This window comes from Erythrolamprus reginae, chromosome 1 (assembly GCF_031021105.1).
Source record: "Erythrolamprus reginae isolate rEryReg1 chromosome 1, rEryReg1.hap1, whole genome shotgun sequence".
Taxonomy (NCBI): domain Eukaryota; kingdom Metazoa; phylum Chordata; class Lepidosauria; order Squamata; family Dipsadidae; genus Erythrolamprus; species Erythrolamprus reginae.
In genome coordinates, this window is record NC_091950.1 from 385,358,924 (window position 1) to 385,382,724 (window position 23,801).

Below are 23,801 nucleotides of genomic sequence, written 5' to 3' on the forward strand. Positions count from 1 at the left end.
GTTATTATGGTCTTGTCTGAATCCCTGAATCAGAAACTAAAGAGACAGACCAGCAGCTTGAGGGATCAAACAGTAATTGGCACCTACAGCAGTTTTGGGACACAATGAGCCTTAACAAGAAAGACCCAGGGGGCAGGTTCTGGTAGGATGCCTCCCTCAAGAACAAGTGATAGCTGCAAAGGATTGAGCAAAGGCAAATATTGTAGCATGCCTCCTTGAGAGGAGAGGATAATAACATTGCTAATTCAACCGCAATTAGCACTGGGGCTATATAAGAATTCCATTGGAAAAAAGTCACCTACTAGAAAATCTTGACTTGTGTTTCTGTCACCCTTGCTCTGCATTTGGACTCTTTCAGGCTGCTTCCTGGAATTCTCTAGTGATCAAACAGTGGACTATTAATAGTCACCTCTTGTAGCTCTGCCTGTCTTTGTTTCTGCTGGCAGTTTATTATGGTTCAATTTAAGGGATTCTTTGAACTTTTCAAAGTGTAAGTGCTCTTTGGTTTTATTTGTTGATTCAATTCATTCATCCTGAATCTTATCAGGAAAATTATGACAGAGCAACAAAATCCTATGTCCTACATCACTGGCATTTATTATTGCTTTAATGGGTCCAGATATCAACATTCTTAGTCAACATCTCCAGATCTATAATTCTAAGGTGTGAACTTTCAGAAATATGTATGTTGTTTTTTTTCAATATTCAGCTTTCAGAAATATCCATCAGCACTGAGAAGAATCTTGCTTTAAATATTCTGATCTTCATTTTAAGAGTATCATAATCCTTCCTGATCTTGTTTAACACAGTGCATCCTACAATTAACATGCTCTTTATTTTTTGGTTAACTATCAATCTTCATTTTTAAGTCCAAGAAAATAAAACTATGTACCCCAATCACTTCTTCGTTTTCAATTGTAAATTCACTAATGCTAGTTGATGCTGTCATCATAATTAGCGCAAATCCACATTTTTCGCTTTATGACAGCGTTTTTCATTCAGCTAACAAACTTGTTTGTCCATGTAATTCAGACTGTCAAGAGCTGGGGTCCTCAAACTTGGGAACTTTTAGCTGGCTGTAGAATCCTGGGAGTTGAAGTCCTCAAGACTTAAAGTTGCCAAGTTTGAAGTCCTCTGATCAAAAGTTTCAAGTTGCAGTTTTGGTTCCAGTTGTCATCTTTGGAATCTTGTCATTCTTATTTTTGTTGAGACAGCTAGACAATATTCATTCTTGTTTTACTTCCTTTCATATACTGAGATGCTATATTTCCAAAGTCACTACTCATAGTAGCTTCTTGTTAATTGTAAATGTTCCTCCGAAGAGTAGCTGTTCTGACATACCATAAGTTCAACATTCTGGCATGAACTTTTAGTCAAAGGTCTTGCTATAGTTAGTAATGCAGTTTTGCCTCTTATATTTTCTTGTTCTAATTGTGAAAGCATAAAAACAACATTAAAATGTTCCTGTTCCTGGAATTTTCTTCCTTCAGAGTTGAAGATGACCCCAACCTGTTGTCCTTTGATAGATCTGGCTTTATGCTGTGGTTTGGGGCTCTAAGAGTGTGAAGGACTCAGAGCCCCTGATTATACTCACATTTATGATAGCTGTTAGGCCTGGAAACCATCTTGGGCATTTAATCTTCAGGCCTGTGGGAAACGGGGGGAGTGAAATTGCATGAGGAAATATATAATCAAACTAACATTCCTTTCTCCAAGAGTCAAAGCCACTCTACCGTACACCTGGAGGAGTGTGATCGGGAGGCATCACCAGTTGGGATGGTGCATTGCTTGGACCATGTGATGGACATGGATGCTGGGCAGGAACTTGGACTTTCTTTTGGGTGGGAAAAACCTGGAAGCTTTTGGATTTGTGTTTTCCGAGATGTGCCAATATGATAGCTCTAATAAAATGGAACTTTGAGGAATGCCTAGTCTCGGAGTCTTATTTGTTGGGGGTGTTACTTGGAACCCTAATAACATTTTTACTTATCTGGCACACATATTTAACTTTGTACTATACTATAATTGTTTTTAATTGCTTAATGATTGTTCACTGCCCAGAATCATGGTAGGTAGGTAGGTAGGTAGGCAGGCAGGCAGGCAGGCAGGCAGGCAGGCAGGCAGGCAGGCAGGCAGGCAGGCAGGCAGGCAGGCAGGCAGGCAGAGACAGACAGAAAAACAAAGCATAAAATAAAATACATTAACAAAGGAAAATACACAACATAGATTTTAAGCAATCTTAATAAATGCGGGAAAATTAAACTTAAAATACTGAAAAAAATAAAGGGACAGTAAGGCTCACTGAGATCCTGATCCTTAATGTATCATTTGAGTAAGAGCTTAACATACTCAGTTTGGTCCTTGTGGGAGAAGATCACGTACTACAGTGTAACCTGATTGCTGATACTCTTTAAAAATGAAAAAGGGCTTTTAAATTCCACTCATAACACTCTGGAAGTGGGGAATAGCACATGAATATTAAGATCAAATGACCCCATAGCAATTATCAATTAAAAAACTTTTCAACAGTTTACAAATAATTTTATCATATGCATTATATAATGCATATAATATATGCTTTGATTGTTTAGGAATATTAAAAATACAAAGGCTATTTGGAAAAGTAGATAATTTTTCTGTCTTTATACTCCAACTGATTTGCAGTATTTGTACAGATTTAAACCCTTTCAGACACCATCTTGCAGCCAAAGAGAATTATCAGATTAGCTCTGGTTGATTATGTATTATGAAAAAGGTAGTGTGGATCCAAAGACTACTTTGACGCTGATGGGCAATATATAAAATTAATCCTTAAAAAAGGAGATGATGTTACCCCCTAAATCAGTATCGTTTTTCCTCAAGTCTAATTCAAATATGGTTGCTATATGACACTGAGCATTTTGTTGTGCTAATTATCTAGCGCTTTTTAATTTACAGATTTTTATTTTTTCAAACTCATGATGGATATTTTTATTTCTGAAATAAACCAGCATTCATCCTGTGGATGTAAGGAATTATAAATGCTGGGGTGACAATATTTTTCAATATTAAATCAATCTCTCTCTCTCTCTCTCTCTCTCTCCCTCCCTCCCTCCCTCCCTCCATCCCTCCCTCCCTGCCCCCCCCCCTCTCTGGTGTTAGATATATTGTACCTTCAAATGCATCTATATTTCCAAAGGTAATTAGTAGCTCTTGGTATTCTGACACATTGCTAACCAAGGCTGATTTTCTCTTTGTAGGGTTGGCTTGGTGGAGTCTAAAATTCGTGTGCTTGTTGGACACTTGGAGAGAAATGAATTCATTACTCTTGCCCATGTAAATCCACAGTCCTTCAGTGGAAACAGAGATCAGTACAAAGAGTGAGTTAATGTTAACCCTATTGTGTTGTATTGATGTCTACTTTTAAAGAGAGAATGACACTGCTAGTTAGAAAGCCTTGACTGTCTTGTTTGTCTTTGCATCCTCAGTTGTTTCCTTGTATAATGAGACAAAGTAGTAAGCAGTGGGGAAATATAGGAGGCACATGACAGTTACTTATATGGGAGGCACCTTTAGTCTTTTGTAGCACAAAGGTGATTAATATTGATTGTTTCCTCGTTGCTTATTTGATCCCTATGACAATCATTAAGTGTTGTACCTCTGATTCTTGACAAATGCATCTTTTCTTATATGTACACTGAGAGCATGTGCACCAAGACAAATTCCTTGTGTGTCCAATCACACTTGGCTAATAAAGATTTCTATTCTGTTGTGTCACAATTGATTTGAAACCTTTAAGGTACACCATTGTTAACTGTTGGATTTTATATTTTATCAAATAGTTTTATATTTATACATATTCTCAAATAACCCAGGTCATGGTTGTCCCAAAGATACAACTGAACTTTCTTTGCTTCTTGGTTTTTTACTTGAAGAAGTTTAGCTTCTCATCCAAGAAGCTTCTTCATTTCTGAAGAAAGTTCAATTGCCTTTTGAAAAACATATTTGGGTTAAATAGTTTTAATTATTCTTTTCAGCAAACTTTGAGGGAGCTCTAGATTCACCAAAGCACACTTTCATTTATCTATTTGTTTCTATATAAAACGTATATGGCTGCCTATCTTATACAAATCCTAGACGGTTCATAACGATATTCATTAAAAAGAGAAGAAATGAAACCAACTGAACCCCAAAGCAACACCATATCATAGCACCAAAACCTCATATTTACTTTACATTTACATTTGCTTGGGCTCCCTTTGATCTTTGCCCAATGTGAGTTTTTTATACCCCCCTGAAGGATTAGTAGGGCAGAGGTCCTCCAGATCTCAAGAGGCTAGGGCACCCTCGGAAAAGTAGCCAAACCTACTTTTATTAATTAACGTGGAGTTAATTTTAATATCAGCGATACATGCTATTTCTATTTTCTTTTAAACCAAAATTCCTAGTGATAATTCCTAGTGACTGGAAAATATACATGTTTTGTAATCTTGAATTACCTAATAAAGTTTGACTCAAAGGGAGTTTGGATTTTTTAAAATATCAAATATTGCTGATTTTTGTCTATTCGAGGGGATTAGAATGTAAATAAGTATTGGGTTTATAAATGCATCTGGCCTAAAGGAATTAAAGCATGGAGGAGAGTATTTGCAAGGAAGGACTAACCAATGTGAATACAGTTGCTTACTTTGAACTTGCCTTTGCACATTTCCCTCTTTTTGTATCTACCTAGCCAGGTAAGGATAGGTCAGACAGACTGATTTGCAGTAGAAATCTGATGAGAAAATAGTTCAGATGGTTCCTGGATTATTATATTCCTGGTTCCCATAATACAGACCTGGGCAAGAGGCAGCCCGCGGGCTGCATCTGGCCCACCCACTGTCTGTGACTCGCCCGCCCGCTATCTGTGACTGGTCTGCGGAGGTCGGGGTCCACTCCATTGCGAGGATGAAAGAGCTCACCACGTCTGTCAGGATTTCTCCAGTTCCTGCTTTCCTGATGAATCATAAAGAAAGCAGGAACCAGTGGAGTCCCAGCAGACGCGGTGAGCTCTTTCATCCTCGCACTGGAGTGGACCCCGACCTCCTATTGAGAGCGGCCGAGCACAGAAACCACGCAAACACTCCAGCACAGTGACTGTGGTGCACCGTGTTGCTGTAAAGCAAACAATTAGGGGTCTGTAGAGTTGGTCTGGGTGTTTAGGTCAGGCCAGTGTCTGGGTCTTTACAGTATTGGGTAGAACTGAGTTAATTATATTAGTCCGGCCCTCTAAAACCATCCCAATTTCTCATGCGGCCCCATGGGAAAATTAATTGCCCACCCCTGCCATAATAAATGCCAAAAGAGTATAGAATCTACAGCATTCAACTTCATTCAGCCTCATTCAACCCTTGAAGGCACTTAATGTGATGTTGCATGTCTTCTCCAGACTTCTATGTGGTGCAGCTACTGTGCAAATTATTTTTGAAAGCCTGTTCCTGCTAATTCCAAGTCAAAGAAAATCTCCCAGTGCAGACACCAGAGCTTCTAGGAGAGCTTGTGAAGGGTGTCAGCTTTGTCATTATTTGTGCCTTATAGAAGCAGGGCCTTCCAGAAAATTTATAGTGTGGAAGCAAGGAAACAAGTAGAGAAAGAAAAATGTAAAATGGCAGTTATTTTGGTAAAACCTTCTATCTGCATTGACCTTATTATTTTTTTATTATTTTTTTATTATTTATTTATTTTGTCCAATACACAATGAGGGTTTTAGTGGGTATATATCTATATACACATAGTAAAATACATGATGAAGGTTATAGAGGAGATACTCATAGTAAAATATATCTAAGAAATAATAGAAAAGAAGATACAGTAATAGAACATATCAATGAAAGAATAGAAGAAGAGATATAGGAATAGAAGAAAGGTATAGGAGATATAGGAGAGCAATAGGACAGGGGGCGGAAGGTACTCCAGTGCACTTGTACTCGCCCCTTACTGACCTCTTAGAAATCTGGATAGGTCAACTGTAGATAATCTAAGGGTAAAGTGTTGGGGGTTTGGGGATGACACTATGGAGTCCGGTAATGAGTTCCACGCTTCGACAACTCGGTTACTGAAGTCATATTTTTACAGTCAAGTTTGGAGCGGTTAATATTAAGTTTAAATCTGTTGTGTGCTCTTGTGTTGTTGTGGTTGAAGCTGAAGTAGTCACCGACAGGCAGGACGTTTCAGCATATGATCTTGTGGGCAATACGTAGATCTTGTTCAAGGCGTCTTAGTTCTAAACTTTCTAGGCCCAGGATTGAAAGTCTAGTCTCATAGGAGTGAAGGGCTCTTCTGGTGAAGTATTTTCACCATTTTCTTAAATTAGAAGTGAGATGAGGAATATTCACCTTATTTTTTCCAGTGGCTGAGAGTGAGAGATTTTATGCCTGAGTTTTCTCTCTCTGTGTTGCCCTGTTATGTGTGAATTTATATAAATGTGGACATGTAGGTGTATGCGGTTGGAAAACATGTCCAGCCCAGCTGAGCCGTCCTTAAAGTCTATAGGTCCCAAGACATCGTTTTCTCTTCATTAGAATAATAAAAGTCAAAACCCTTCTCCATTGCAAAGTCCATAATTTCTTTGTAATATATAATGTTCTTTATTATGTTGACATCTGAATTTCTGCAAGGAAATCAGTCTAATGCATAAGTAATTTGCATTTAGCTCTTACCCATAACACTTCTGGCACTGGAGAATTTGATAATATGTTGTTTTTTGTCTCTTCCTCTAGAAGTGATTATGTATCAATGTGGTTTCTGGGAATAATTTTTAAGAAACTGGAGAACACAGAGAGTGTAAGCGTTGACTTAACCTATGATATCCAGTCATTCACAGATACAGGTAAACTTTCCCCCCTTTAAAAGTCCTATTCTGAGTAGACTAATATTATTTCAGATGGATACCTCTCTTTAGAGTACATTAGTGCCTCTGACACCTTGGCAACCAAGTGAAATGTCATCCATAATGAGATGGCTTACAAAAATGAGGAAAGGAATATTTACATATTAAATTTGTATATCTCCCATCACACCTAAGTGACTATGGGTGGCTTACCACAATACACCAGTATGGCCACACAGAAGATTTGAAAATGAAGCGTAATTTGTACTGCAGTAAATTTCTCCTTAAAATAGTTTTTTCCAAAGATTTACTATTTTTAAAATATCTTTAAAGTCTATTGGACTGACACAATCCTGATTTCTTGATTGCAGAAGAACACATGCTTTGCTCACTTTTTAATCACTTTTTATCTATATTGAACCTGCTTTTAAATGAATCTGCTCCCTATAGTCTTGGAATTATTGGCAATAGTGTAAAGTTCAGTATAATCAATGGGGGTTTCTCTTAACTATGCTGTAGGGAAGTACTTATCTGTCCAAGCAGTGTTCTTGGAATTTAATTAGATTCTGTAGTTGGCTTTGCCATTAGAATTAAACAGAAGTTTTACAACGGACTCCCTTGGATACGTGTTCACGCAAGTCCAATTAGGACTTGTCCTTCCCCAGAGGAAGAAAAATAAGCTCACTATTCAAAATGTATGAGGTTTTTATTTAGAGATGAAAAGTGCCCTGTGAAATGTAGTTAATCAATCAACCTAGAAAATGCTGCAGAAGCTATTTTTGAAAGCTGAACATTGCTATAACCAACTTAGGAAAGAAAGAAAAAGCCAAAGCTCACAATCATATGTTTTCCCAAGTGAAGCCCTCTGGCCAGTAATATGTTGGAAATTTCTCATAGCAGTTTTCCAATTGCTGATTGTTAAATTTTCTGGAATTTTGCAAGCTACTTAAAAGCAAAGAAGAGTCTCTAAACTGATACACTGATAAGCTGTTCAGCAAATAGCAATGTGGCAGTAGCTATGGAGTCATCAGAGTCAGTTATTAATTATCAGCATCCCATTGTGTCTGTCTCTCTACAGACTAGAAATATCTATCTATCTATATATATCTATATATATCTATATGTAGATTGTTCTGACTTCTACATACATGTTTTTGTTTTTATGTCGGATCACCCTGGTATATTGAAGGAACGTCACAGCTCCTTTTTGCCTCTAGGCCCAACCCAGGGCCATTTCAAGGCAGTTAATTTATTCATAGCCGACAACTATATTCTGTATGTATCAAATGTTTTTAGCTGAAATTTTAAAATTAAGGGAAACTAGGATGGTACCATTTCAGCCTTGTACCTACTATGTAGGTAGTCCTCGATTTATGGCCACAATTGAACGTGGAATTTTGATCATATGTCATTGCAGACACAAATTAAGTCACCACATGAGCAGATTAGATTTTACAATTGTTATGATGGTCATTGAGTGAATCACATGGTTGTAAGGACAAATCCAGCTTACCCAATTGGTGCTTTTTTGCCTTTTTTTTTTTACCAGAAAATAACAAAAAACATTGCAAAGCATGATTGTGTGACAATGTAACTGGTTGTAAATGTGAGCCAATTGCCAAGTGCCCAAAATGAGATTGTGTGACTATAGGAGTTGTGTAGCTAAACATGAATAACTATATAAGTTAGATTTCTTTAGGAAGAAAGATCAGTGTCTTCCTCTTTTATTAATTTATTTTTTTCTTGGACAAGATCCTTTTTTTAAGTTATGTAAGCCATTTATTAGAAAACATGTAATAGTTTTATTATTACCGGTACTTTAATGGAGACTAAACCAGCTTGTCATTGTTGTGTTATAAAAACTAGTTTTAAATCTACACTAGCTTCCATTTAATGATACTTAACATGTCCAGTATGCCTCTGCATTTCATTGCATGATCAAACGAATAAACTAAATAAAATTGATGCTTAATTCTCTTGGGGGGGAAATGTATCTAGGCTTTCACTTCCTGAAAGGTTAATGCTGATTAAGAGCAGAGGTGGGTTTCAGCAGGTTCTGAACTGTTCTGGAGAACCAGTAGCAGAAATTTTGAGTAGTTTGTAGAACCGGTAAATACCACCTCTGACTGGCCCTGCCCCCATCTATTCTCTGCTTCCCGAGTCCCAGCTGATCAGGAGGAAATTGGGACTTTGCTGTATCCTTTCCCTGGAATGGGGAGGAAATGGAGATTTTACAATATCCTTCCTCTGCCACCCCCACCAAGCCAAGCCACGCCCACCAAGCCTTTCCACAGAACTGGTAGTAAACATTTTTGAATCCCACCACTGATTAAGAGTCAAATTAAGAATCAGATTTGAGAAGAAAAAAAGATTGTGCTTCTATCCATAGGTTTTCCCCTATTTTACCCTGCTTGTAACATTACGTCTACTGGTAAGACAGAGCTATTAGACCATCTAAGAGTCTTCAGGAGCTGAAGTATCAGGACTCATAATGCATATGTACTGCAAAAAATAAACTGGGTTAGATAATGTTCTTTATTTCTGTTCACGGGGCAAGACTCTATGGCTTCATTTTATTACCTAAGGATGGAATGACAATATTGAACTACCCAATCTGATATATGCTTTATGGATTGGGAAACATGTTCCAGCAGCATGAGGATAGCAGGTTAGAGGCTGATAAAAGTTGCTTGAGTTGTTGGATAGCTTCTTGATTTTGTCATCTTTGATCTTAGTTTATAGGCAGGCAAACAATATCAACATGTTGAAAGAAGGCATGAAGATTGAAGCTACCCATGTGAGGAAGAAACAACTCCATTTTTATTTGCCAGCAGACATCTTGCAGAAGAGGAAAAAGGTTGGTCCAGATTTTGGTTTTTCTGACAATACTTCATTTACAGATCTGGGTATTTATAAACTGGAATTATCTCAACAGAGCGTGCCTGATCTTGGTGGACATGCTTGTGGAGTCATATTGAAAAAGACAATGGAAAATGATAGTGGTTGGCACACTTACAGCAGTGCAGAAGTTGCCACACAATGCAATAGTGTTCCCTCATTCAACAACATGGTGGAATATTGCAGTAGATCTTTTTCAAAAGGAATAGAAAGGTAGGTGTTGTGTGGCTATGTCAACTGACATATGGATAGCATCAGTATTACTTCTAAGATGTGAGTCTTCGGAGAAGGGCATCATACAAATCTAATAATAATAAAGCGTTCGGAGACTTCAGCTGGTACAAAATGCAGCGGCACGTGCAATAACGGGTGTACCAAGGTACATCTGCATTACTCCAACTTTAAGCAAGCTGCATTGGCTATCAGTCAGTCTCCAAATGCAGTTCAAGGTGTTGGTTATCACCTTTAAAGCCCTAAATGGCTCAGGGCGAGACTATCTACGGGACCGCCTCCTGCCTCACACCTCAATGTGGCCAGTAAGGGCCCACATAGTCAGCCTTCTTCAGGTCCCGTCCGCCAAACAATGTTGGGCCTTGGGGAAGAGCCTTCTCTGTAGCTGTTCTGACCCTTTGGAATCAACTGCCTCCGAAAATCCATACTATCTCCACCTTGCCAGTCTTCCAGATAGCCATTAAGACCTGGCTTAATAACTAGGCCTAGGCCTGTAACTAGGCATAGGTTTTTTTTAAGGGTATTATATATTTTATTGTGCTGTGCTATTGTTGTTGTATTTTGTTGTTTCTGTATTTATGATTATTGTTAGCCACCCTGAGTCCTTTTTGGAGTAGGCAGCATATAAATACAAATAATAAATAAAATCTCTATGAAATGTTTCTTAACCAGTGCTACTTTTTATAGGTCTGATATCCTTCAAAAATCTACTATATCTGAACGGCAAGAAAAACCATGGACCATCACTCAGTCAGCAATGTCTGTAGCAGGTAGTGGCATACTAACTTCAAAATTAACCAGTATTCTTTTTTAGGACCAATAAATAAAACTTAACATTAATGTTTGCAGGCTTGAATCTTACAGCTTCAGCAGACACAGCTCTGCCTTTAAGTTCCGGGAGTGTCTCCATGGCCATAGAGCAAAATAAAATTCCTCCAACTATCATCCTTGCTCCTACTCATTCCCAGGAACACCTATATGGCGTAGGTTCGATTAAAAATAACTCTGCACATAAGAGAGAACACTCACCAATCTCTGAAGATTGTTTGAAGCGGCTGAAAGATGTAGACAAGGTAAGTCTGCGGAGAGGGGCGGCATACAAATCTAATAAATAATAATAATAATAATAAAGTGTCTTTGTGCATAAGTTCCAATGCAGCATGAGTGTTAAAATTAATTGTTAAAGAGGACATGGTTACATGTCTGGTAACAAAACTCCCCTGAGCACTACAGATTCAGACTAAGTGAAAGTTACTTTTGGAGTAACTATGAATAGAGATTGTCACCTCTTGGGGAAATACACCCAAATTGGCTCAGATAAGGGTGAATATATTAGTAGTAATAGCTCTTTAATGGGCATAAGTAATGTTCCTTTTCTTTTCCTCCACACCCACTCACCACCTGTGGGGTTTATAGCTAATTTAATTGTTTGTATAATTTATGTCAAACAATTCAGTTTGTTTCCTGGCAATACGTTCAGGAGACATTCCTGCCTTTTGAACTATTATCTTAGTTGGGGAATGAAGTGAAATAAGGAATGAATGAAAAGCCAGAGTGATGTGTTAGATGACAACATGGTTGTTTGTAATTTATTGAGTTTTCAAAGTGTGAAATTAAGAGCTAAACCTGGCTTTCAATAATTTGGTGCATTTTATCCCAATTCAGCTCTGTTATAATATCAAACTAGACATTAGTGTCAAGACTTGGAGAGGTGGGAAGGAAGGGAAACATTACATTACTTTGTGCAAGTTTCATTTCAGAGTAGGTGGTGAGACAAATTGAACGCCGGAATTCATTGCATCATTGATGCAATGACATCATGATGTACGTGATGTCAGTATGGATTGTATTCTCTGCCTGTGGCCTAGTGGTTCTTGTATTTTGACCCACAACTTATGCTTTTCTTCCTTTTAGCACAGTCTTAAAGACACCCTGACTCTTCCAAACTTTGATACCCAAAGAACACAGGTATTAAGTGAACATTTGTATTTGAAACAAAATCGGAGATAAATAACTGATGTCTGGAAGGCTTTTAATATTTATGTGGCTTTCGTTTTATTTTGATGTTCTGTAATACACCTACATGCTTTGTAATTTGCTTTCACTGAAATGACACTAATTAATATAATTTAATTTATTCAACTTCTATGCCGCCCAATCCCATAGGACTCAGGATTGTACAGAAACTTAGATTTGAGTGAGAAAAGGTATTTCAGAGAACACAATACCCGTTTCTGAGTTACTAAAACATAATCCTGATCTCCGGATTATGAGACTGCAGCAGGAAGCTCACAGTTCATGAGTTTTCTGAAGTTTTCTGAAATATCTCTTTTATCAAATATATAATTTGTACATTATTCTACTTTTTAGGGATTGCCACCTATCTGTAAAGGCTTCCAGATTGGCTTATAAGTTAAAAGCTTTAACTCAATCATCTCCTTTCAGTAGCAGTAAAAGATAGCTGAGCAGCTGGAGATGACACAACTATTTGCAGTAGGATTGATGTCAGATGCTGCTTTGATCTAAACTTGTAATCAAATCTCTGGAATCTTGCTTCCCTCGTCTGATTTTAGTTTTCATTTGCAGCGGCTTTCTAGTAAAGAATTGCCAGATTCATCTTCTCCAATTCCAGCAACTGGTATGGTTCGTGTCGTTAAAAACTCCATCAGACTGACTCTTAATCGATAGCAGTGATTTACCAGGTAATAGTAAAGGCATTGCATTTTAATAACTATTGCTTACTTCTTTGTTTCAATTGTTGCTCTTGCACTCATGCTTCACTTTTGAACTTTGATGTGCCTGCAACCAGTTATAATTTTTTTAACTCACAGAAGAGGTGCCCTGATCCATTCCAGCTTTCTATCAGAATTATCTAGTACTAGTATCAGTTCCCCTTTATCTCTTGTAGGGCTTATTTAATTTTTCCAACTCGATCTGAAAAGATTGAGGGGGATGGGTGAGAAAGAAGACCTCCATCATGTATGCAAAATTCCAGCGACACAGTGCTGTACTGAGTGGAATCCAGATTATATTTAATTGAATATTTTATAGATACTATGCACAGTTGTTGAAGTATGGAACATAATTTCTCTCTTTATATTCATCAACCGTATAGAGACAGTAATTCCAAAAATTTCTAACCAGTGTCCCTGTATCGGGAAGACATTATGAAATGAAATTATAGCAACAATCAACAAATGTGTTGAATTTATGTTTTATCAACAAAGAAATAAAGGGAGATTAGTATAGATCTATTTCAAGCTATTTATCTCTCATCAGTTAGCCATACTCTTCTGGGACTCGAACCCAGTCTACTTGCATATTAGATAGTTGTATTAACCTCTAAGCCAAAGGCTCATCTCGCTTTTTTGGGCTATACCAGGGGAGAAATTTTTTCCCCCCCGGTGAGATCGGTCTATCAGGGCAACTTGGTCTACCCAGTTATAGGACAGAGCAATACTGCTTCAGCTTTCACTTTGCAGCCCCAATTGCTTTGCAGGCAGTTGCTTTTGAACAAACTATTTTTGCAACAAACAACTCCCCCCGGAATCAACTCCCCCCGGAGATTAGAACGGCCCCCACCCTCCTTGTCTTTCGCAAATTACTCAAGACCCACCTATATCGCCAGGCATGGGTTCTGCCTCCCAAGGACAATTCCATCTGTCCGTCCATAACCCGGGGGGGGGGAATTATTGACCCCCTCAGAGAGGGTCCACAACTTAGGCGTCCTCCTCGATCCACAGCTCACATTAGAGAAACATCTTTCAGCTGTGGCAAGGGGGGCATTTGCCCAGGTTCGCCTGGTGCACCAGTTGCGGCCCTATCTGGACCGGGACTCACTGCTCACAGTCACTCATGCCCTCATCACTTCGAGGTTCGACTACTGTAATGCTCTCTACATGGGGCTACCTTTGAAAAGTGTTCAGAAACTTCAGATCGTGCAGAATGCAGCTGCGACAGCAATCATGGGCCTCCCAAAGTACGCCCATGTTACACCAACACTCCGCAGTCTGCATTGGTTGCCGATCAATTTCCGGTCACAATTCAAAGTGTTGGTTATGACCTATAAAGCCCTTCATGGCATCGGACCAGAATATCTCCGGGACCGCCTTCTGCCGCACGAATCCCAGCGACCGGTTAGGTCCCACAGAGTTGGCCTTCTCCGGGTCCCGTCGACTAAGCAATGTCGTTTGGCGGGACCCAGGAGAAGAGCCTTCTCTGTGGCGGCCCCGTCCCTCTGGAATCAGCTCCCCCCAGATATCAGGGTTGCCCCCACCCTCCTTGCCTTTCGCAAGCTCCTTAAAACCCATCTCTGTCGTCAGGCATGGGGGAATTGAAATTTCCCTTCCCCCTAGGCTTATAGAATTTATACATGGTATGCTTGTATGTATGAGTGGTTCTTTAAATTGGGGTTTTTTAGATTGTCTTTTAATATTAGATTTGTTTACATTGTCTTTTTATATTGTTGTTAGCCGCCCCAAGTCTTTGGAGAGGGGCGGCATACAAATCTAATAAATAATAATAATAATAATAATAATAATAATAATAATAATATATAATAAAGTTACTCTATCCATACTACTATAATAGAAAGCAACACTCAAAGAATGAAGACAGAGACTGCATCCTATGATTTGCATATCGATCCGTGATGGCTCCGGTTTGGATCTCTCATAACAGAACTGGGAACTTCCTGAATCACTGCTCTAAGCTGGCCTCAAGGCAGTGCTAAGTGGACCATTATTGGCATTATGCATAGTATCCATAGATTTCTCTCTTCAGGTGTTACACTGTCATAATTGTTGTAAAAATTTCAAACTACTATTTGTCAAAAATGTGTGGTGTCTGGGTATTCCTCTAGTGTAAAGTTTATTCCCTTGGATTGGACCTTTATTTTCACTTTGCAGATGCATAGCTTTATTTTAAGTCTTATTTTTTTTTCAGCAGAAATGTCTTTATTATGAAAAACCAAAAAAAAAAAAATTTCTTGCCTTTATTTTTTTCTGAAGGGGTTGGCATGCAGAATACTTTGCCCTGATATATTTCTATTGTTATCAGTTGTCAGCTCAGTACAGAGATGCAGGTAATCTGATGCTCTCTCTTAAATATATTCTTAACACTGTCGCTTTAAACCAAAAATCTACTTCCAGTCTCAGTGGTTTCCAACGCTGGCTGGTGATCTGTGTACCAGGTCACCATAGGGGTTCTTGTAAAGTGGAAAAATGTACAGGAGTATATGTGTATAAATTGGAGGTACTTCTCCTTTAAAAAAAACAATCCTTTTTGGATGTATGTAGATGTCCCCCAAAAAGCTGCTTCCCCTAGAGACTCACAAAAGGAAAACTAGAGCACAATTTCAGTAATTGTCCAGTTGTATTAACGTCCTATAATAGCTTCTTTCTACACATCTAGCACTCCATTTTAAACCAATGGGAATGAAATTAGCTTCAGTGTTTAGCTGGATTGCATGCTAATCTATAAATAAAAATGTAAACAGACTCCTATCTTCAACAATTCTGGAATGCAAACAAAGTGGTTAGTGTATTACTTAAATTTCAGAATTATTAGAGGATCTTGTAAAACCATAATTCGCAATCTAATCAATTTTTTTCTCACATGTTGAAAATTATTTTCCTTATTTTGGCCTGCCTTGGGAATGAATGCTCTTTAATCTACTGTGAACTGGGATTGGGAATCATGACTTTTACTCAGGTGTGACTTCTGTAGTTGTCTGAACAACTTCACTAGAACCAGTGTCTCCTACTAGAACAGGGGTCTCCAATCTTGGCAACTTTAAGACTTGTGGACTTCAGCTTCCAGAATTCCTCAGCCAGTTGGCTGAAGAATTCTGGGAGTTGAAGTCTACAAGTCTTAAAGTTGCCCATGGTTGGAGACCCCTGCACTGGAAGATCACTTGACTCTTCCATATCCATGTTTCCTTCAGAACCCATGGCCTGATATGCCAGGAGTAAATGCTGTTTTCAAATATTAAATTTTGTAATATCTGCTTTTGTAAAAAAAATATAATCTAAACAAAAAAGTGTATGCAGAATATTTTTGTATGTACTGTAAAATATTTTTCAAAGAAACATAAATCCTAGTTTCATCTGTTTCATTTATAGAATAGTTAGGAAGCTCTTTGCTTATAGTTCCAAATTATGGAAGTAACGGTTTTCATTCTGATAAAATGCGGATTGGTTATTGGGACAGATGCCAAATGACACACGGACACATGAGCTGGGTAAAAGGGTCACTTTATTAAGACATAAACATAAAGACTTGAAGAGGTTGTTAGATGGGGTGGAAAACCCTATGAATAACATAACTAGGGCAACTAAATGGGCGTAACTCCTTGCCTGGGCAGTGCCTACGTCCAGCCCTGAAAGCCATGCCCAGCCTGTGGGAGGACTCACCCCTATGACCCGGAACCGGACATGACGTGAGTGAGCCCCAAGGGCACCCCCTCTCCACCGCTCTGGTTGTGTATAGCAACTTGAGTTGTGGAAAAAGGGGAGCCAATCATGTTGCAAAAGATGCCCAAGGGAGAACACACAGTTGCTACAGATACCCTTTTTCGCCCCATTACTGCCAAATGAAAAGATTAACAAAATATTAGAAATTGCCTATTTAAAAACCACACCCAGTAACCCTGAATTCACTTCTCCTACCCCCTTAGAGTAGGTGAAAAAACAATTGTCACTAAAAGTGCACAGTGATTGCAAAGAATTTCTACTCGGCCCCCGATCGGGTGACCCTTTTAAACACCCTGGATTGAGCGCAGGGTGGGTGGGTGTCTGCTCTCTCTTGCAGCAAGCAGGAAAAAGGGAAGAGCCTGGGCAGCAGCAAGCCTTTAAAAAGCCCGCTCACCCCGCCCAGCTGGCTTCCCAATCTCGGGGCTGCGTAGGCATGCTGGGAGGTCTCGTGCTGCGGCATGTCATCTCAGGGCTGAAGAGCACTCGGCCTCTCAATTCCCTGAGGATATGTCTATGGAGATTCCCAGTCATCCAGGTCATGGTTGTCACAAAGGTGGTTGTCACAACATTTTAGAAGGATTTTAAACTTGTAGACTGCAACTTGTTTGGACCAAATTCAACATTAATTTTCCTAAATGACCATTGCAAACAAGCTGGTTAAAATCTGTGGGAAATGGTATGCTGTATTCTATTTAAAATTCAGACCAACAGTACTGACCATAGAACTTAATTCCAACAATAGATTCCTATTCAATGTTATGAGCAGCTATAGTTCCTAATATTTATATGATATGATTAGATTGTTTGCCTGGAAATTGACTTAAGTCATCATGACAGTTTCAGTTTCAAATGGGGCTTAGTCATATTGCACAAATAATAGACTGCTCAAATCTGGTTAGAAATTACATCATTCTGGAAGATTTAATTAAAATAATAAGAAGGAAGAAGAAGGAGGAGGGGGAGGGAGGAGGAGGAGGAGGAGGAGGAGGAGGAGAAGAAGAAGAAGAAGAAGAAACATCTTAGCAATATCTATGGTCCAGCACATTAACTGCGCACCAACAGATTTCACAAATTAGAAAGGACATAGGTTCATAATGCATCTACTAGTTTGCATAAATTGAAAATATCTGTAAGAACTGCTTGCAAACATCTAATACCAGCCGGAATTAATCTGCCTGAAAATATGAAAATATTTCATTAGTAATCTCAGGGTTTACTGATAATAATAATAATAATAATAATAATAATAATAATAATTTATTGGATTTGTATGCCGCCCCTCTCCGAAGACTTGGGGCGGCATAGAAAAAGGCTGACCTCTAATTCAAACTTTCACAATCAGGTGCCCTTTGGGTATGGTGAGCTAAAAGAACCATAATGCCTTAGTACAATGTAGGAGAAAGTTGTTTGTTTAATTTTACATAAGGTCTAAATCTGGTGTCAGCAACCTGCAGCTCCAGAGCCACATATGAGTCTTCTACACCTCTTCTGCGACTCCCTGCTGACCCAGTCGTGCAACCTGCTCTCTTCTCCAAGACACTGGCCCAACCTGGCCATCGGCAATGCCAACCTCACTAACACGGGTGGGAATGGGGTCCAGGAGGGTTGTATGACAAAAAAGAGGACAGGCTCGCAACTGAGGAGAGAGCACAAGCTGTGGTGGTAGCTCTCCAGAAGATGACCCTCATGCGACTCCCTGGCCGGCTGTTGCAGAGCCAGGAGGATGTGCATGAGTGGGGATATGGGCTTGACCAAAGGACAGTGAATACAATGCAGCTAATGTGAGCATCTTTGGTGAGGGTGCTCTAAGCTTTCTCCAAGTCTGATCCCCAGAGTGAGCATGCAAGGTTTGATGGGGCCAGCCCCTTTTCCCACTGTCCTCAGCTGCTTTACTCCAAAGGCAGCGGCATTGATTGAAAAGCATCCTCCAGGTGGTGAAAGACCCCTGTGTGAGATTTAAAACACTTGAAGGTCAATCAATGCTGCTGGTGGCACCACTCTGCTGACTTGCAAAGGGTATCTCCACTCTTGCGCATGCACACATGAGAGAGAAGTGAGAGCGAGAAAAGGGGAGAAAGAGAAATGAGAAAATGAGAGAAAGAATGAGAGAAAAAAGAAATGAGGGAGAGAAGGAGAGAGGTAGAAATGAGAGAGTGGGGGGAGAAAAGGAAAACAATGAAACAAATGAGAAGGAGAGAAAGAAAGGAAAGAAAAAGGGAGAGAAAAAACAAATGAGGGAGAGAAAAAATATGAGAGAAAAGGAGAAAAAGATGAGAAAATAATGGAGGGAGAAAAAGAAAAAGAGAGACATGACACAGCTGGAGGGAGAGGGAGAGAGAAGGGAAAGGGGAAATGAGAGAAGGGGAGAGAAAAGAAAAGTAAAAGAAAAATGAGGGAAGAAAACACTGAGCCACAGGCACTTGGGTAGGTGTGGCTGAGGTCATGTGACTGGGTGGGAGTTAGTTGGCCACACCTACCCAGGCTTTGTAGCTGCCAGTGTTGAAATGGGTCTGAGTATTTTAAGATTGCAGACACCTGGTCTAAATGAACATTTCCCAATTTTACAAAGCTTCACTTGTTGATTTTGGTTAAGACAATTTAAGTGAAAAGTGAAGCTCCTGCTATAATGTGAGCTGGTCTTGATACTCTTCGCTGCCTTTACATATGAAGGTTTTCACTCATCCAGGATATGGCGTCCCAAAGGTGCTTTTTCCAAAAGGCAACTGGACTTCTTGGTTTTTTTACTTTGAAAATGTTTCACTTCTTCATCCAAAGAGCTGCTTTTGTTTTTCTAAGAAAAAAACGCAAGAAAGTCCATTTGCCTTGTGGAAAAAACACCTTTGGGTCTTCTATAATACCTTCCACTCTTATTTCACAAGAATGTAAGTTTCTGTTGGCTCAGGGGCTGCATTGGATTTTCTATGATGTGAAAATACTCCAGAAATGACTAAAACCAACATCTGTTTTGGAAGGTGGTTTCAAGAATTTTAACTGATGAAACTGGTGCCTTAAGCATCAATATTTTGTCTTCTAAATTTGTCCAATTTTTTTAAAAAAATGTTCATATTTTTCTGGGGGAATTTAAAGGGAGGGGCTTCACTTTTTGTTACCTCACCCTATAGTCTAGAAATAAAGAAATTACCTCAACGACTGCATCCCCTCTTGGAGATTCCACATCTACTCTTAGTTGTGTCTTGTTTGGATATACTCTACGTGGAGTTGCCTTGACAAATTGGCTAGAAACCAGTTGGATCCAGCAGTAATGTAGCAATAGCTCTTACACTTATATAATGCCCCATAGTGCTTTACAGTGCACCCTGGGCAATTTATGTCAGCATATTGCCCTCAGCAATCTAGGAAGATCCTCATTTTACCAACCTCAGAAGAATGGAAGGCTGAGTCAACCTTTTGCTGAATTTTTAAAATTAAGGGAGACTAGGATAGCACTTTTTCAGCCTTGTTCTGGCCTGATCATACCATATCCTTACTGGGATTTGATCCTGTAGTTTCTGCCTTGTAAGGCAGAGAATTAACTTCTAGGCCACAGGATCTGATCCCTTTCAGCTTTCTACCAGGGAGGGGCTATATGATCACTCTGGTATATTGAAGGAGCGTCACAGTTCCTTTTTGCCTCTAGGACCAACCCAGGGCCATTTCAAGGCAATTAATTTATTCATAGCCGACAAACTATATTCTGTATGTTTCACAAGTTATGGCTGAATTTTTAAAATTAATCACAAAAACTTGTGATACATACAAAAGAAGGGCGGCATAGAATATGTGTGTGTGTGTGTGTGTGTGTGTGTGTGTGTGTGTGTGTGTGTGTGTGCTGGGGATACATGAGGCAGAAGACAGTCCTGTAGGTAATCTTAGGCACAACATACTGATAATGATAATAGCAATTCACATTTGTTACATTGTAGAACATAAGGATGTCCTTTTCTCAGGTGAACCTGCCTGCAGATTAAACCCATAAAGGTGTGCTTCAATATCTCTTAATTTATGAAGGAAAAATGAAGGACAGTGATTGTTGCTCGTTTATAATTCCACCTGGAGTCCCTTACTATCAAAGTCTTGGGGACTTTTCAAATTCTCTGTTAAGTTCAATAGGGTAGAGTGCAGTAAAATAAAAACATAGTTTGTTATACTGACCTAGACCTTTTTTCCCATTCATTCATTCATACCATATTGTGACGGACTGCCTGGGAATGTTCCTGCAGTTTTCTTGGCAAGTTTTTTCAAAAGTGGTTTGCCATTGCTTCCTTCCTATGGATGAGAGAAAATGATTGTCCCAAAGTCATTCAGCTGGCTTTGTGCCTAGGGTGGGATTAGAACTCATTATCTCTAGCCTAAGGACTTAACCACTCTTTTTAAAAAAAAATTAAAAAATGAATGGACATAATGAATGGAATAGCAATAGCACTTAGACTTATATGTCACTTCACAGTGCTTTACAATCCTCTCTAAGCAGTTTGCAAGCATATTACTCCCAACAATCTGTGTATTCATTTTCTCAACCTCAGAAGGGTGGAAGGCTGAGTCAACCTTCAGTTGGTGAGAATCAAACTGTTGGCAGTCAGCATAATTAGACTATAATGTTGCATTCTAACCATTGGATCACTTGGAAAGGGGCAAGACTAATAAAAATGTGCTGGAGAAGGGGCTCCTCAATGATCAACGAGTCTGTGGAGAGGGGCGGCATACAAATCTAAATAATAAATAAATAAATAAATAAATAATAAATCCCAAAGACACCAAGTGATTTGGGCATCAATAAGCATCAATTTCCTGTGTCAACCTGGTTGCGCCAGCTCTACTACCACTTGCTATTTCTTAATTCTTTAAAAAACACAAGTCCTTGATTTACTATCACAATTGGTACTAGAATTTTGGTTGCAAGTGATTGCGTTGGTATGTTGAGTCACTACACAATTTGATTTTACAATCATTTTATGCTTGTTAAGCAAATCCATTCTTTTGAATGTGTTTTCTTACTGGACCCCGGTAGACACAAAATTAGTTACATGTCCATGGGATGCAACCAGTTGTAAATGCAAGTCAGTTGCCAGGTGTAAAAAATGTAATCACATGACCATGGGGGTGGGGCAGAAGTTGTAACTTCAAAGACAGGTTGTAAGTAGCTTTTTAAGTCTATTGTAACTTTGAACAGTTATTAAATGACTGGTCATACGTTAAGAATTATCTATACAGTATTAGGAGACAACCAGCTTTTCCTGTTCACTCGGGGTCTCAAGCTCAATTTCATTGAGAGATGCATCAGAATTGTGTTTGGCCTTGGGGGCTGGGGTGGGCATGGCCAGGGTTGGTGTGACCAGTTGAAATCACTTGTGTTGGGGGTGGTCTGAGCGCTCTGCCAGTGAAAACAGGCTCCCCAACTCTCTTTTCAGCCACAATGGCCTCCTGGCCCCCTGTGCCAGTGAAAACCGAGGCCCGGAGCTGACAGAAGCTGGCAGGAGGCTGTTGCAGCTGAAAACTAAGCCCGGGAAGACGCGTGCAGCCCTCCAAAGCTGTTTTCGCTGGCAGAGGCACCGCAGGCTGATCCTTTGCTGTTTCTAGGGCAGCTCCACAGGCTAGATCTAAACACCCTGCGGGTCCGTGGGTCGGATCCGGCCCCTGGGCCTTGAGTTTGTCACCCCTGCTGTGCACAATGTCTGTACACTTATTTTATATTTCCCTTTAAAAATCATTGCTATTTTCTACTACAAGTTGGTGCTTAGTCCCAAAGACCGCCTCACTCCCACCTCCCATTAATATTTGTCAAGTCTTGATCTAAAATATATGTAGCTGCTTCGTTGAAAACTAACAGCTCAAATTGTTTTTCTGTGGAGAAAAAGAACCAACCTCCAAGGCCACACTTGCAACGTTAGGCAGATCTAATAGTTTCACCAGCTCTCCAAGATTTTCAGGAACTTTCACTATAACTATTAGCAAATAAGTTCCTCTGTTGTCGAAGTTTCTTTCTCGGTGTCTTGTTATTTGTTTTTATTCTTTTCTGCCACTTTCCCCCCTCTCTTAAATAATTTAGGTTCCTTCCTTGTAGTCAAAACAATATATTTCCTTCTCCATTTCCTATGTGCAAGGATTTGTTTTCATATCTGTTTAGTCACTAAGAATTGGGATAATATATTTTAGATAGCTTGTCACCCCCTCTAACAGTACCATTATTAAGATGCTTTCAAAAGAAAAATAAATACCATGCAACTATTAATTTTATTTGAAGCATTTGTCCCCTTTCTTCCAGAATGGATTATGTAGATGTTATAACCTTTCAGACAACATGAAAGGTAAAATAATATCAAAAAACAAGATCAACACCAGTTCTTACTGTTCCATTGATCTTATAATAAGCAGATTTAATGCAGTTGTAAGGTTGTAAAATTGTGAAATAATTTTCTGCTAATTAATGACACTGATTAATGTTCCTCTTGAAAGCATTGGAATCCCCTCCTTGATTCTTATTCTCTAATGGATATTTATTAACCTTGCGAAAGATTTTCCATTAAGTGTCTATTCCGACAGCTGACAAAAGCCAGACTAGCCTCTGTTCTTTTTAGCAGCCAAAGTAAAAATGTTCATTGAGGAACTAGAGTCCCATAGACCAGGGGTCTCCAACTTTGGCAAGTTTAAAACTTGTAGGACCTCAACTCCCAGAACTTTAAGACTTATGGACTTCAACTCCCATAGACCAGGGGTCTCACCCTTGGCAACTTTAAGATTTTTGGACTTCAACTCTCAGAACTTTAATTTTTGGACTTCAATTCCCACTGACTAACTTCAGCAGCTGAGGAACTCTGGGAGTTGAAGTCCACAAGTTGCCAAGGTTGGAGACTGCTGCCATAGACTAATGGGAGGGGTGGTCCTGCAGCAGACTAATTAAAGTCCAGCACATTGCCAAGCTCCCTCAGGCAACTCCTCCATATGACATCTACTGTTGATGTAGTAAATGTTTCTTCTCCAATAGAAAACCGTCTTCCTGCCAGATCAAGTAAATCAACTTCAAATTGTCTCTACGTCGAGATGCCTAATGGTGAGCAGACTAGAGCTATATGTGCAAAAAAGAATACACGAGGGAAAGCTTGGATAACTTGTCTCATAATATTAAAACCCAAGACTCCATTCTGTATTGTAGTAGATTAAAGACAGATAACACCCTTGAAAATGTCCAAAGATATTTCACCAGAAGAGCCCTTCACTCCTCCACTCAAAACAGAATATCCTACAAAAATAGACTAACAATCCTGGGCCTAGAAAGCCTAGAACTATGGCGCCTAAAACACGATTTGAGTATTGCCCACAAGATCATATGCTGCAACATCCTACCGGTCAATGAC

General features: G+C 39.3%; 1 protein-coding gene and 1 long non-coding RNA gene across 3 annotated transcripts in view; one reads left to right on the forward strand and one right to left on the reverse strand.

Moving 5' to 3' along the window:
- Positions 1-16,071, forward strand: part of PAPOLG (poly(A) polymerase gamma) — a 37,422-nt gene extending 21,351 nt beyond the window's left edge. Inside the window, exons 14-22 of one of the 2 annotated variants that reach the window (XM_070734786.1) lie at positions 3,240-3,359; positions 6,738-6,847; positions 9,583-9,704; positions 9,783-9,958; positions 10,664-10,746; positions 10,826-11,049; positions 11,891-11,944; positions 12,563-12,678; positions 14,567-16,071. In XM_070734786.1, coding sequence (XP_070590887.1) covers positions 3,240-3,359; positions 6,738-6,847; positions 9,583-9,704; positions 9,783-9,958; positions 10,664-10,746; positions 10,826-11,049; positions 11,891-11,944; positions 12,563-12,664 — 991 coding nt within the window. In that variant the 3' untranslated portion in view covers positions 12,665-12,678; positions 14,567-16,071. Of the gene's footprint in view, positions 1-1,716; positions 1,857-3,239; positions 3,360-6,737; positions 6,848-9,582; positions 9,705-9,782; positions 9,959-10,663; positions 10,747-10,825; positions 11,050-11,890; positions 11,945-12,562; positions 12,679-14,566 lie in introns of those variants that run through there. The other variant, XM_070734787.1, reaches the window with a different exon arrangement.
- LOC139157724 (uncharacterized) overlaps positions 11,027-23,801 on the reverse strand; it is a 30,915-nt gene continuing 18,140 nt past the window's right edge. The window contains exons 4-5 of the long non-coding RNA XR_011557543.1: positions 20,634-20,715; positions 11,027-11,080 (exon numbers count right to left, since the gene is read on the reverse strand). This is a non-coding gene — a long non-coding RNA (uncharacterized lncRNA). The remainder of the gene's footprint in view (positions 11,081-20,633; positions 20,716-23,801) is intronic.